Source organism: Tachypleus tridentatus, chromosome 12 (genome assembly GCF_004210375.1).
Source record: "Tachypleus tridentatus isolate NWPU-2018 chromosome 12, ASM421037v1, whole genome shotgun sequence".
Taxonomy (NCBI): Eukaryota; Metazoa; Arthropoda; class Merostomata; order Xiphosura; family Limulidae; genus Tachypleus; species Tachypleus tridentatus.
In genome coordinates this window covers 108,646,380-108,660,496 of record NC_134836.1, presented here as the reverse complement: position 1 = coordinate 108,660,496, position 14,117 = coordinate 108,646,380, and the positions used below count along the sequence as shown (strand labels likewise).

The window sequence follows — 14,117 nt, the reverse complement described above, 5'->3', positions numbered from 1 at the left end:
AATCTTTTATGTAAAGTTAACAATGTAAGTATCATTAGTGAAATTTATTCTTCAAGAAAACAATGGGATTCAAATGTTTGAAGGCCTGGCATGGCCAGGTGGATAAGGTACTTGACTGGCAATCCGAGGGTCATGGGTTCGAATCCCTGTCACGCCAAACATGCTTGCCTTTCAGCCATGGGGGTGTTATAACATGACACTCAATTTCACTATTTGTTAGTAAAAGAGTAGCCCAAGAGTTGGCAGTGGGTGGTGATGACTAGCTGCTTTCTCTCTAGTCTTACACTGCTAAATTAGGGACAGCTAGTGCCTGTTCCAAGCAATTGTAATACTTTGTAATAAATTGTGTGTGTATGTATGAACGTGACAGTGTTGTGTATATGAACGTAAATGTAAATGTAGCTCATTTTTCGTAGTTGTCTAAGTTGATGGTATTAAAACCTTTTCACTTCATAAATTGTTTTCTTAATGTTTGTACTGAATACTTTTAAATTATTTCTTTCTTGTTTAAAATTGTACCTCTTTTAATTACAGTATGTGTTTTGAGTTAACAAAATCATTACTGGAAGAATTTTCATAGAGAGTTGACAACTGATTTGTCTTGTAGTTGCGGACTGCTGGTGAGTTATGTCGGAATGAAGCTGATGAATGCGATATCCCAGAATATTGTAACGGAAGTAGTGGAGAGGTGAGTAGTTGGACAGATAAGGTAACTTATTTGTACTCTTTGAGGTAATTATAATTACTGTGTTGTTTTTTTTGCAGACTTTGCTGAAATTTATTATATATCATAATACACTAATAAACAAAGCTTTGATAGAATTCTTAAGCCCATGCTTTTATAACATTATTTAAAAAAAGAATAAAGAATAGTTTTGGCAATGCCCGGTTTCTGTGACAGAAATTCTCATGCTTGAATGAAGCATCTGTTAAGATATCTTCAGAATCACTAGACATAACACCATGTTAATCCTACCTTCTGTAATGAGAAATTGTTTTGACAAGATAATACTAGAGAAAACGTGTGTGATGTTAATTTATGTGAACCAAAAATAGCCTCACAGGAACTGTAATGTACTTACCACTCTTTGATTCCAGGTGTTTCTTTTAATAATTAAACATGCTCTGGACAAGAATAGAAGGTATACATCTGTCAGTTATAGAGAAAGAATTCAGGGGTGGATTTGGCAGTAAAGGACCAGTCTGGGCAGTATTACATCCCACGTACTGGCTAAATAATTAAAACAAAATTCTAAGAATGTGTCAAATGCACCAGCCCTGTGAAATAAGTTATAAACTGAGTCAAGAATAACTTTTGAAGAGAACATTTTCCCTTTTGTTTTGCAGTTCACCTAACAGTTATTTGAAAGAAGCTTATAATTGGAACTAAGTATAATTATTTATTTGTCACTGTGTGTTAGTACTCATAAGACTTAAACTCTAACCCAATTATGAAAAAGTTCCATAATCCAGTGTAATATGACTCTGAAACTATGAGTGTAACTCTGTATACCATCCATAACTAAATTGCAATTACAGCATCACTTTGAAATTACCATTAGCTTTGATTAGTATATAACTTCATCTTTGGACCTTGCATTGTCTTCAAGGAAGTCAGTTACAGCTAAAATAAAGCCAGTATGACACACATGATCCTAAACTGTTGTTTATTTTACTTGTATATGTCCATTTCACAAAGTTGCTGTTTATTTTTCTCGCTTTTCAAACACAGAAAAATGGTAAAATTGTTTTTACAGACTCTAGAATTATTGTCTTTCCCTGTACATAGACTTGATAAAACTGTAAAAGGTAAATACTAAAAAAAATCATTTAACAATGTGCATAGTTTAAAGTTAAGTGTTTTATTAACCCTTAAATTCTATTACTTTCAGTTGCTTGTAGTTTATAAAAGCTTTCAATTGTTGTTATATTTTATGCAATTAATTTGCATTTGTACTTTAAGTATGACATGAAACTTTTTCATTTCCTACAGATGGAATTATAATGAATTGATGTTCTTAGATTCATTTGCATTTAGTGTTTACATTTAACTCTGTGGTTCCAAGATGGGGGCACTCTACTTCGAGGAAACATTGCACCATTGATATAGAAAATAAACTTACATTTATTCTTTCACACATTTTTTTAATACTTCAGAATTGAAATTTATTTAATAAGTTTTTGTTATTTTTTTTATTTAATACATAATTTTGTTAACTTTTGATATTGGGTTGGTTTCAACACTCCAAAAGAATTGAAAACACATTAAAAACATTAAATTTATCATTAGTAAATTACTTTTATATAGTTTTAAAAGTATTGAAAACAAGACAAAAATGTGCATTAGAGTTGTAGGTGAGCTAAGCACACAATAATTTCTTATCAAGAATCACAAGACCAGTGAAAGAAAAACAGTTTTCAGAAGGATTCAAATAATGTAATAGAAAAAGGATTAAAATAGTTTAGAGTTGTTTTGTAGTAATAAATAACTGCTTTAAAAGATGTATAAATAAATTTAGTATTAACCTATTAACTGCTATTACATTACATAGGACTTACGGTCTGCCTCTGGCAGTTGAATGTGTGTGTGCTGTATACAACTTAAGGCTCATAAAACTTCAGGAGTTTAAAGCAGCTTCATTCAAAGAGTTAAGAATAATTTTTCTTATTGTTGTTGGTTTTTTCAAGGTATCTATATATGTCTGTGCCCTTCATTCTTACAGCTTTAAGATGTTTCCTGTTTTTGTTAGTACTATTCAGACTGCTTTGATCTTCCTCCTTATATCTTCAGAACCTAAAGAAGTTTTTCTATAAACAAAAACATTGTTATCTTTGTTTTCTAATTGTTTTTGTATCATGGATGCTTTATGATTTACTTTTATTTCTAAACAAGCCAGTAGTTTTTAATGTTTTTTCAGTAAAAGTTGTTTTTCTTCTACCTAATCATAATGTTGAATGCTACTTCACAACCACCACCACCCTTTCAGTGGCTCAGCAGTAAGCCTGAATGCTTGTAATGCAAAAGACCAGGTTTCATTACCTGTGGTGGGCAAAGCACAGATAGCCCTTTGTGTGGCTTTGTACTTAACAACAAATAGTATTTTGATGTTTTTTTTCTTAATTGTTACAGAAACTACCAAAACTAATAAAAAAAATTAAAATAACAACACTTAAGTCATGGAATGTAGTTAAAGGTTTAAATTTATATTGTGTGAAATATTATTTGTGATTAATTGTTTATAACACCAATTGATCTCTTCTATATACTTACAGAAAAAGTGTAAATCTAGATAATGCATGTTAGGCCTGTAAAGTTAACAGTTGTCAAGATATTTTACAGCAAGTAAAAGTATGTGATGGAAACTAATCCATTTCAAAGCCAGTGGTGGTATATTATGTACAAGATAGATGTAATAATGTTTGGCAACTGATTTTAACATGTTGAAATGCAGTGTCCACCTGACTTGTTCAAAAAGAATGGTATTGAGTGTCTCCAAAACCAAGGATATTGTTTCCAGGGGAAATGTAGGACTGGCAGGGAACAGTGTGTTTTTATTTGGGGATATGGTAAGTTATTGTAAATATAAAATTAAGGCAAAAAGCATATTTCAAATTTCAATTTTGAAACTGTAAATGAAACGCTCATAATAAAAGAAACTAGTTAATGCTTAAGTTTGTTATCAGGCTTTCGTAAAGAATTTAGAATCATGGAAAGAAAAGACTCTAGGTTATTGTGCAGTATTTTAAGTGAGTCTACAATAAATGTACCAGATCTCAGTTGAAATAGTGTTTTATAGAATATACATTTTAAGAATAATTAGGCCTTTTAAAAAGTTCCATCACATGTGAAAATGCCATAGAAAAGTTATTACATTATATACTGCAGGTGCAGAAACATCAGAGCTGGAATGTTTTCAGCAGTTTAATACTCAGGGTATCATGAATGGTAACTGTGGGTTTGATGGAAATGGAGGATACCTGAAGTGTGCATCAGAGTATGTCATTCTTTCAAGTTCCATGCTATTTATCATAGACTTAAAAAGCTTTTATGAATAGTTGTTTGTTTTTTTACTATTATTATTTTGGAAAATGCTTTGCTTTGTTTTTAAAAATAGCAAAATGGAAGTTCATAAATTGAGTGTTCCAGTTTACTCGTAAGCTTGAAGATAAAATTCTTAAACACTTTTGGTTTGTACTGAAACTCTTATTAACACGTGAAATTCAGTTTATATTTATTTGAAGCAAAAGATTTGGTTTAAATATAACATTTTGTTACTTATTATTTGATTAATAATTTCATGGTGTATTCATCTTTCTCATTAATTGTAATTACTTTTGTTTTGCAGTGATAATGGCATACTAATAGTGTATTTTTATTGGTTGAATATCATTAGTAAACTATAATAAAAATAAAATCATAATAGAGTAATATATTATTGTTATCTTATAAAAGTGTTATCTAGATAGTCCATTACAAAGTTTATTATTTGTATCTCTGTGTATAAGCAAAAAATATTGTATTTGTTTTCTGTCACATTGCTCTGCAAGAGACTTTGTTTATTACACGAATATACTGGGTTTGACTGAATTCATATTAGCTCAATAAATTTTTAATTCTACTAATGTGTTAAATCAAACAAAGTAATGAAATTCTTCTTGCTTAGGCAGGTAATAAAATATTAAATACAAAGTTTCTTATGGTTATTTCACTCATCTCATATGGATGTATAAAGGAATAAGTAAAAAAACAGGTGTTTGAAAAACATTCTTGATGCAATGTCTATTTCTTTGGATTAAAATTGTCTTCAGTGTGGCATTATCAATTTTTAACACTTTATAACACTTAGTTTTGCCTCAAGGAAGCACTGCTTTCTTAGAAGTGTTGCTGCTTTGTTGTTGAAAACATTTTGTTTAAACTGCACAAAAGCCATTAATTATTTGTTTATGAAAGTGTTCTATTTTTTATAATATAGACGTATATGATACAAAATCTGTGAAATCAAAATTTTATTTTTCTCACAGAAACATCTTGTGTGGTAGTTTGCAGTGTCAGAGAGGGGCAAAAACCCCTCTGGTGTCAGGCATGGACAACCATTACACAACTACAATAATTTACATAGAAGGAAAGGAGTATGAGTGCAAGTAGGTTTGTTTTGTAACATTAGAGATCTTCTGAAGTATTTAAAATTTAACTTTGTTACTATTCTTAATTATCTATTCAAAATCACTTTTGGTACAACTTGAATGAACAAAATCAAAATTGAAAGTCAAACTAGTAGTTACACTTATCACTGATAATAATTTTATGCCAAATATTCAATTGTTACTTAGCCAGGCTGCATTTTTTGCTCAACTTGGGACTTGACTCTGAGTGAAATGTTTTTTTATCAAATAAAGTTTTCTTACTTTTGGTGCAAAGAAAAAAAGAAAAGAAATTTTATATATTGTATATTTCTTTTATAGATGGTTTTGAAATATGGTATATGAATAAGGGGTCCAGTTTAACATGTCCACTGAAAATGTGTATTAGTTTGAATTACCACAGTCTGTGGTACAGAAAGTGGAAGATTGCTAAACTACTGCTCATGTTAATAACACACAGTGTGTCCTGCATACTACCATGTGTCTTGTTTGGGAGTTTTAAAAATCCATGATATTTCTGATCCAATCAGTTCAGCTGTATCATTTTTATGACAACTAAAGTATGTCATGGCATTAACTTACTGCTTGTAGCACCTGTTACATTCCTGAGTTAACACATTTTGTTCAATAAATCAATCTTGAAAAAAAAAAGGATAAGATACTGGGCTGGAAATTGTTAATGGAAGTTTTATCTTCAATAAAATAATGATTTAGTGAGGATTCATTAATTTTTTTTTACAATGTAAAGTAACATCATTAATGATTTTTTCTCATCAAATCAACTACAAAATAAAACTATACCTTTTGATGTACATTTTATTAATATTTATTTATATTAAAGTAACAAACCACCTGCTAACACCGATTTTGATTTTACCCCTGAATTGTAATTTATATTTAGATGGTAGTGATGTTTAAATGTTTCTAATTCAGCATCATAAAAGAAAACTTTCTTTAAAGAAACATTAAGTTAAGATTGTAAAGGAAAGCTTTTTTTAATGAACTATTAATATAAAACTGTAAAAGGGAACTTCTGTTAGTGAGTCGGTAACTTAAGATGATGGAAACTTGTGCAGTAAAATTAAAATTCATTGCAGCTGGTCAGAAAAGTGGACATTTAATGTGATTGAATATACCTTCAGCATGTAAGGTATTGTAAGTGGATCATAATATATTATGGATAATGTATGTTAAAGAAATGTAGTTAAATTTCATGAGGAGGCTACTAAAAGTTATGTTTTTGGTAGAAATATTGTGGTAATTGAAGAATAAACCTAACATATACATTTAATTTCTACAACAATTAAAGATTCAAGAACCTAATATCTGGAAAACAAAGTGTAGTGACTTGTAATAGGTTGAATAAAAATGTACAGAATATGACATTGGAGTCAAATGAAAAATAAAACTTTATATTTTGAAGGACAAAGAAAGAGGGTCTTATCAACTAATGGCAGACATGCACTGTAGTGTGGAAATTAAAGTGAAATCAATGGTATCAAACTCATAACTAAAGAAAAGATTGGTATTTTTATTTAAAAAAAACATGAAAATAAACTCCACTGCATAGGGCTTCACAAGCAAGTCTTTAATCCTTGAAACAGACAAGTTTTCCTTTTGAAACAAAGAGCATTTATGATTTTTCTTCTCTCTGGGCCCACTATGGCCAGGCAGTTAAGGTGTTCAACTTATAATCCGAGGGTCGCAGACTTGAATCCCCATCACACGAAACATGTTCTCCCATTCAGCCATGGGGGCATTATAATGTGATGGTCAATCCCCCTATTCCTTAGTAAAAGAGTAAGGTGGTGATGACTATCTGCCTTCCCTCTAGTCTTGCACTGCTAAATTAGGGATGGCTAACATAGATAGCCGTCGTGTGAAATTCAAAACAAACCAAACCTTCTTTTTATAGCTGACCAATCAGAAATCTGGATTACAGGAATTTGAAAAGTATTTCTGCTTTTTGTGAAAGTCACAAAGCAGCCACATATATATAAATTAAAGTAGGACAGAATCCAACTCTCTTACGAAACAGTTGGTTGTTATTGTAAGTGAACCTGCTATAAAGATTAAAATTTCAAACTCTGTGTAGCATATGATCTTGACTGGATTTAGTTTGTTTAAAGTCAAAACTGCAAAAACTATATGCATTTTGTAGGTGTGAAATAAATTTGAGAGATTTAAGTTTATACGATTTACTGTGTGTGTCAAATATTGTTTAAATGGTGTCATGGAAATGGAACATTTTATATTCATGTTAAGACGAATGGTGTATGAACACAACAGGTAGCATAATAAAAAGCAATCTGTGTTAACATTTTTCTCTTTTCTCCCATAAACAAATTTACCTTTTAAACTACACTAAAAACCCTGTAAGTTAACGTTGGTTAAAGACGTGAAATCTGTTTGTGCATATTGAATGTTGATGATCAAATTATTAGTGTTTTTCCATTAACAGTTCATAAAAAATGTATTAGGGATGTTATTAGTTCAATTTACTGCTGACATTTTGTACAGTATCATCTGAAAAGTGTTACATGGCATTACTGTATTTTTCAGAGTGACAATAGGACACAGTGAAGATACACCTAATTTTGGCCTGACTCAGGATGGAACCAGATGCGGGGACAGGAAGGTGTGAAGTCCTTAATTATTGCTGTAATTAGAGGTCGAAGATCATATAGTTAATATTTTTTAGCACTTTTAGTTTTTATATGGACTACATACTCACTAAAAATTGTCCATTTTTATTATTGTATTGTAAAACTTATTTACCCACATTTTTTGAAGCCATGCATATTGTGCTGTGTCTTTAAAAATAGGGTTTGTTGTGTTTGATGTTGTATTCTTGTTGATGTGCATGTGCTAAATTTAAATATTGCATACCAAATTGAAGGAGTTGGGAAATTTGAAAAGGGGGTAAAAAAGTCAGGCAAAATGAAAATTTTTCCCAAAATCTGGAAAAGTAAAGGAAAAAGTATGGGCCTCTGCTACCTGTTTGGATGACTGCACATGCATCTATCCATATTGTTTAGTTGTGCTAGTTACAGATATGTTTAATGTAATCCTGGTCCATCAGTTTGCGTTTTATCTGGTGATTACTGTCTGATTCATTTTATTTATTATAAGTAAGATGAATACTTTTGTAAATGAAAATGCAACATTTCATTGTCGACCAATAGGTGCAGTGTCTATATTTTAACTTCTGTGATACCATACCTTAAAGTATGTAGTTCTTAATTACCTTTTATAATCAGAATACAAGCATGTGTGTGCATGCCTGGAAAATTTGGAATTTTCTCTTGGAAGTCATGAAAAGAAAGTTTAGAAAGAGTATGGTCATTCTGAATGGAATATAATGAGTCTTGTGATGTCCTTGTTGGTTATCAATTCATTCTTGCTTTTGGACATTGTATTGCATAATAGGTTATTTTGAAATTGCTTATAAACATATTTTTGTATTCCTGTTCTGATGTACACTTTAGTTTGGGATGTACAAATTTCAATTTACAATTAAACTTAGGATGCTCTTGTGTTTTAGTGTATGATGTGGTTCATGATTTACTTTGTATGTTTTCGTTCTAATGTTTTGCTAAGCCAATGTTGTGTTGCCATTTTTAATGAATTTAGATATTGATACTTCATCTGTTTTTTTGACAGATCTGTGTAAACCAGTCATGTGTTGACTTGGATAAGTATATTGTACCAGGAAATTGTCCTACAAATGAATTGGGTAAAATCTGTTCTGGTCATGGAGTAAGTTATTTAAAAAAAAAATTTTTTCTGTATGTAGTTGCATAAAAGTCTTTACTGGCTTCTCAGAGTAATGTATTCCTGTATATTAAATAACAATATTCATATCTGGTGAGAGTGAAGAAAAACCTCACAGTTATTGAAAATTGTCTATTTGAATAATATATGTGTAAGTTAAACAATCACTATTAGCAAACAAAAGAATGAGATACCTGCAGCTGACCAGTGCAAGCAAATTGTTCTTGAAGGTGGTTAAAGTGGGAGTAAGAACTTTAGTTATTTACCTTTTTTTTTCCCATTTAACTAAACTATGTTATAATCTGAATTTGAGATAATTAATGCAACTGAACATAGATAGGAATGTACACAATTTGATTACTGGTAGAAATAATACGTCTTAAGTTCTCAGAGGCATTTGTTCTGTTTGACAGGTTTGAAGCAAACAGAACATATTCTGATTTAGAATGATAGAAAACGTAGATTTTAAGTAACTTTGAAGTATGCATTCTATGAGAGTGAAATGTATTACCACTTGAGGTTTAGGTCATTTTGATTTGAATATAGTAAAGATTAAAATGTTTTTTGTTCTGAAACTTGCTTTAAGTTCTCAAGGGTAATAGTGATTTTACTGATTAGTTATGAAATATTGTTATTTTCCTAGTTTCAGAATTTTAGGAAACTTATAAAATGTCTGGAGAAAAATGTCTTACAAGAATGTTCAATGTTGGCAGATTTGTACCAATGTGAATACCTGTCAGTGTGATAAAGGGTGGTTTTTATCAAACTGCAGTCAACAAGAATTGGATAAAAAATTTACAAAAGGAGTTTTTGGTCGATATAAGCCTACTGCCAATAGAACAAAAACAGTTTCTCCGAGTACCAATGCTACCGTAAGGACAACATCATATGGTAAGCTGTGATTAGAGCATTGAGTTTTTATTTGTTTTTGTTTTTTTTTGCTGTCAGAAATTGGTCTGGTACTGATTTTTAATTTGCTTTTTTCCAAACATCTACTTCTGCACTGGTGTTGTAAATATCTGTGTAATGCCATATAGATTCAGTAGCATATGCTTTAAAAGCAAAGGTTTTTGCCAGTTTCAAGATTGTCAACTCTCGCACAAAATTAAATTGAAAATATTTCAGTTACTTTCAAAACACCTTACACGAAATGAGTCATCAATAACAATAAATTTTTTTTTTTTTTAATTCAATACAAAAACACAAAACCCTAACCCTGAGAGCTCTCAAAAAGTTAACTTATTTTGTAAAAAGTAAAATAAGGAAGAAAGATGGAAGGTTTAACTTTTGAAAGTGTCTGGGTTCTTGTGTTTTGTATTTTTGTCTTAATTTGATTTTTTAAACCTATGTTTTCCTAACATCATGAATAATTGTTATTTTTTATTCTCAGCATAGCTGCTTCATGCACATATACTGATTTCATTGTAAATCTGTAATAATACATTGGCTTTTAAAATAATTGCTGTACTCACATTACTCACTGTAAAATGTGATTCAGTTAGTACACAATGATTCTTTGCATGTAGTCACATTTTAGTGCTAAATTTAAATTACTACACATAAACTACACACCCCAGGTGTAAATAACTTATTGCATAATTGGATAGAATTGGTACCAGTGTAAGCTATCCCTCTTTCTAGCTAATTACTCATATCTGCTACAATATGAGTAGTTACCTTTTTTGACAACATAAAGCACACTGTTACCTTGTATTAGTCACCTCTGTTACATCGTAGAGTGCGCTTGCTTTGTTTTTTTGTGACTAAAGGTGCTAACTTTACTCACCCCTGATATCAAGGTAGAAAACACTTATCTTTGGAAATACAAGCATAGTACTATCTGATTCTAAAACAATATACAAGTTCAAAATATTTTCATGTTATTTTAAACAGTAATTTGTAAAGTAATCATACATTTATTTATTTCTCCAGTGAAAAAGAATGATTCTCTCAGTGCTTCTTCCTTGGTGATAGTTATGGTTTCTGTTGTTGGAGGAGTTTTTATCTTTTTTGCTCTTCTTGCAAACTGTTACAGGTAAGATGATCTCCATCGTTTAATAAAATGTTTCTAGGACTATGAATGGTCTTGTTTAAAATGTTTAAAAACCTCAAAGACACACACACTTTGAGGTAATGAGGTGAGACTGGTTTCAAACATATGAATTTACTAACTGATTAGCAACCACCCTTCCATCTCATTGGGGAATCTTAAGGGTTATAATGTTAAAAATCAGATTTTAATACCCTTTGTGCAGCATGTTGTGTCTTCTAAACATTAGCCAGTTGTAGAACAATAATTAAACAATTGCGATAATACTTACAGATTTTAATATAATTCATATGTACACATAAGGATTATACATTTTTGTGAAAAGATATTTCTCAAATTCATGACTAACCTCATTAGTGAAAAAGTGGTTTTATAACATCAAAGAAAAACAAAAAAAAACACTTTGAGGACATTAATCCATGAAAGAATTAGATAAGAAATGTAATCTTCTTCAGAAGGTAAGTTTTTTCGTTCGTTGAATATTGTTTACTACAGTTTTATACATAGACGTGAGATAGAAAATGTTCTGTGATTCACTGACAATATTTCAACCTCAGTGATTTGCTAGAGGTGTCCCAGATTATGGGATATTACAAGAAAAGAGTAATAATTCACTTTTTGTCTTGTTTTGTTTCTATATCCATGTACCAGAATACTATAAAATAAGATATCCTTCTCCTAAAACTCTTGTATGCAGGAAGAAAAATGGAGGTTGCAAACCAGACATTAGACGTCATGACAAAGCAGGGAGTCACAAAATGCCTTCCCATCTTACACCAACAGAAAGAGACCAATCAGCAAACAGGATGATAACATTTGGAAGCTTGCCAACTTATAAGTAAGTTTGAATATTACTGTTACTTTTTTGAACTTTGACTTTTTTTTAATGAGAAATGTATTTGTAAAGCAAGTCATGTAGGTAGTACTTTTAAAATTGTGTGGGGTAGGTACAAAGGTGACATAAATACAGTTGATAGAAAAAGACTGCTTCGTTTAGAGGTTGTGATACATCATAGCACAAAAAATGAGTGTGTGTCACAAAATACTTTAGTGTTTATGTAGAAGGAAAATTTAATGTTTTTTCGTTTAGCTATTAATCAGAAGTCAGTCTTATCATGTAACCACGTTTTGTTAATCTCCATGTAGAATTTTATTACATAAATCTTTGTTGTACTAGGGCATGCCCCCAACGGACACACAACCATAGCTATAATGACATTATACTTGAAGCACAAATTTAAAAGTAAAGAAATCTCAAAAACTACCATACTTATGTTATTACTGTTAAGTACTGTAGTAGCAACAATTAACATGTGAAATGACATGTACAATATGTACACAAATAGGTTAATAAGAGGTGGGGGGGATAAGAAAACATTTTAAAATGGGGAAGAAGAGATAAAATGAAACAATACATGCAGTAATGATATCAGTTATGCTGAAAACACTAAAATCAAGACTCTCATTAAGGAACACTGGGGAAATTTTCATGAGGCTGTTTCTACTTCATTGATACGTATGTATTTTGTCACAACTTACAACCAAAAAATATGCTTATTCCCTGAACTTCAAATTCTAGTGATACTGCCCTAAATTAAACCATTATAACTCTTGTTAAAGATGAATGACAGAAATGTCTTGTAAAACGTTATGCTGTTCAGACTTTTGGAACTCTAAGATTAAATGGTTTGTGTTGTTCAGTATTCAAGCATGTAATTACTACTAAGTGTAACATAGAAGAACGTCTGACATATTTTAGTGGTAAGCCTAGTTAGGAATAGTTTTATAAAACATTTGCCCTATTTTAATCTCTTTCATTTCCACCAAGAATACAATGACCTTAAACTGTACAGACTATTTACAATTGTAATATTCCAACTATATACAAACTTAAAATATAATCCACAAACAGTTTGTTTAGCAACTAAAAAGTTTTATTTTAAAGAAACCTTTTCAGTAGAGTAGAATGTTCTAAATACCAACTATATTGCATTGAAATAATTAAGGCATTTTCTTAACTGTGGGTGTATGTTATAATTTTTTATGTGCTGTTTTATGTCACATTTGTTAAATAATTACTAATTACGTTGATTTTAACTTGTGTATTTTCTAGTAAAGGTAAGTTAAAACCCATATGAGCAAAACATAACTTTATATTTTTTTGCAGATTATTTATTTTGTTTATTTAAATTTATCTTAATCTGATAAAGCATATCTTTCATAAACAAGATTTTGGAAGAGCTTTTCCTATTTTTGTATTGAATATTAATATTAATATGAAATATATTTCAAACACTATCATGTTAGGGTTTTACCTTCCTTTTTTTTTCATCAGTAAAATTGAAGATAAGAGAATATGTTATTCATAAATGTTTGGTTGCCAAGGCTGCTACATTTTTTTTCTCTGTTTTAATATTTCTACTTTATGAGGAACTAAATCTCAGTAAAAACTATAATGATTTTTTATAAATAAAAAATTATCCTTTTGGGTGCAGGATGCTTTAATATATACTATATTCGAAGAGTTCTTCCTATTTAAATTTCCTGTAATATTTTGGGAGATCATGCTACTGCAACAATTTCATTTTTAGTAATTTATTTAAGGGAACAATACAAAGTCCAGTCCACTTCTTTATAACAAAAGCATTCTGTTTCTCTAAATACAAGTTCTATAAATATAACTTGTGCACACGTGTTCAATGTAATTAAACAGACCCAACAGCAGGTATAAATAAATTCTCAATAAAGCTTTTGCTTGCTTACTAATTTTCATGTATATACAGTACTTCTCATATCTTTAGTTCTTTGAAAACAAAATTTACAGCACTGAATTGACAATCAATAAAAACTATTAACAGTGAAATTTTGTTTGATTGTACTCTTAAAGTTTCAAGCAAATTTCAAGCTTGCTCTTCGCTAGATATTAGGCCTGGCATGACCAGGTGGTTAAGGCACTTGAATCGTAATCTGAGGGTAGTGGGTTTGAATCCCTGTCACACCAAACATGCTCGCCCTTTCAGCCACAGGGGCATTATAATGTGACGGTCAATCTCACTATTCATTGGTAAAAGAGTAGCCCAAGTGTTGGAGGTGGATTACGATGTCCAGCTGCCTTCCCTCTAGTCTTACACTGCTAAATTAGGAATGGCTA

General features: G+C 30.6%; 1 protein-coding gene across 3 annotated transcripts in view; it reads left to right on the top strand.

Annotated features, from left to right (window-relative positions):
• Positions 1–14,117, top strand: part of LOC143234307 (disintegrin and metalloproteinase domain-containing protein 23-like) — a 77,343-nt gene that overhangs the window by 55,195 nt on the left and 8,031 nt on the right. For all 3 annotated transcript variants that reach the window (XM_076471575.1, XM_076471574.1, XM_076471576.1), the window contains 9 exons: positions 608–688; positions 3,453–3,567; positions 3,887–3,995; positions 5,023–5,142; positions 7,705–7,780; positions 8,806–8,901; positions 9,630–9,807; positions 10,849–10,951; positions 11,664–11,804. In XM_076471575.1, coding sequence (XP_076327690.1) covers positions 608–688; positions 3,453–3,567; positions 3,887–3,995; positions 5,023–5,142; positions 7,705–7,780; positions 8,806–8,901; positions 9,630–9,807; positions 10,849–10,951; positions 11,664–11,804 — 1,019 coding nt within the window. The remainder of the gene's footprint in view (positions 1–607; positions 689–3,452; positions 3,568–3,886; positions 3,996–5,022; positions 5,143–7,704; positions 7,781–8,805; positions 8,902–9,629; positions 9,808–10,848; positions 10,952–11,663; positions 11,805–14,117) is intronic.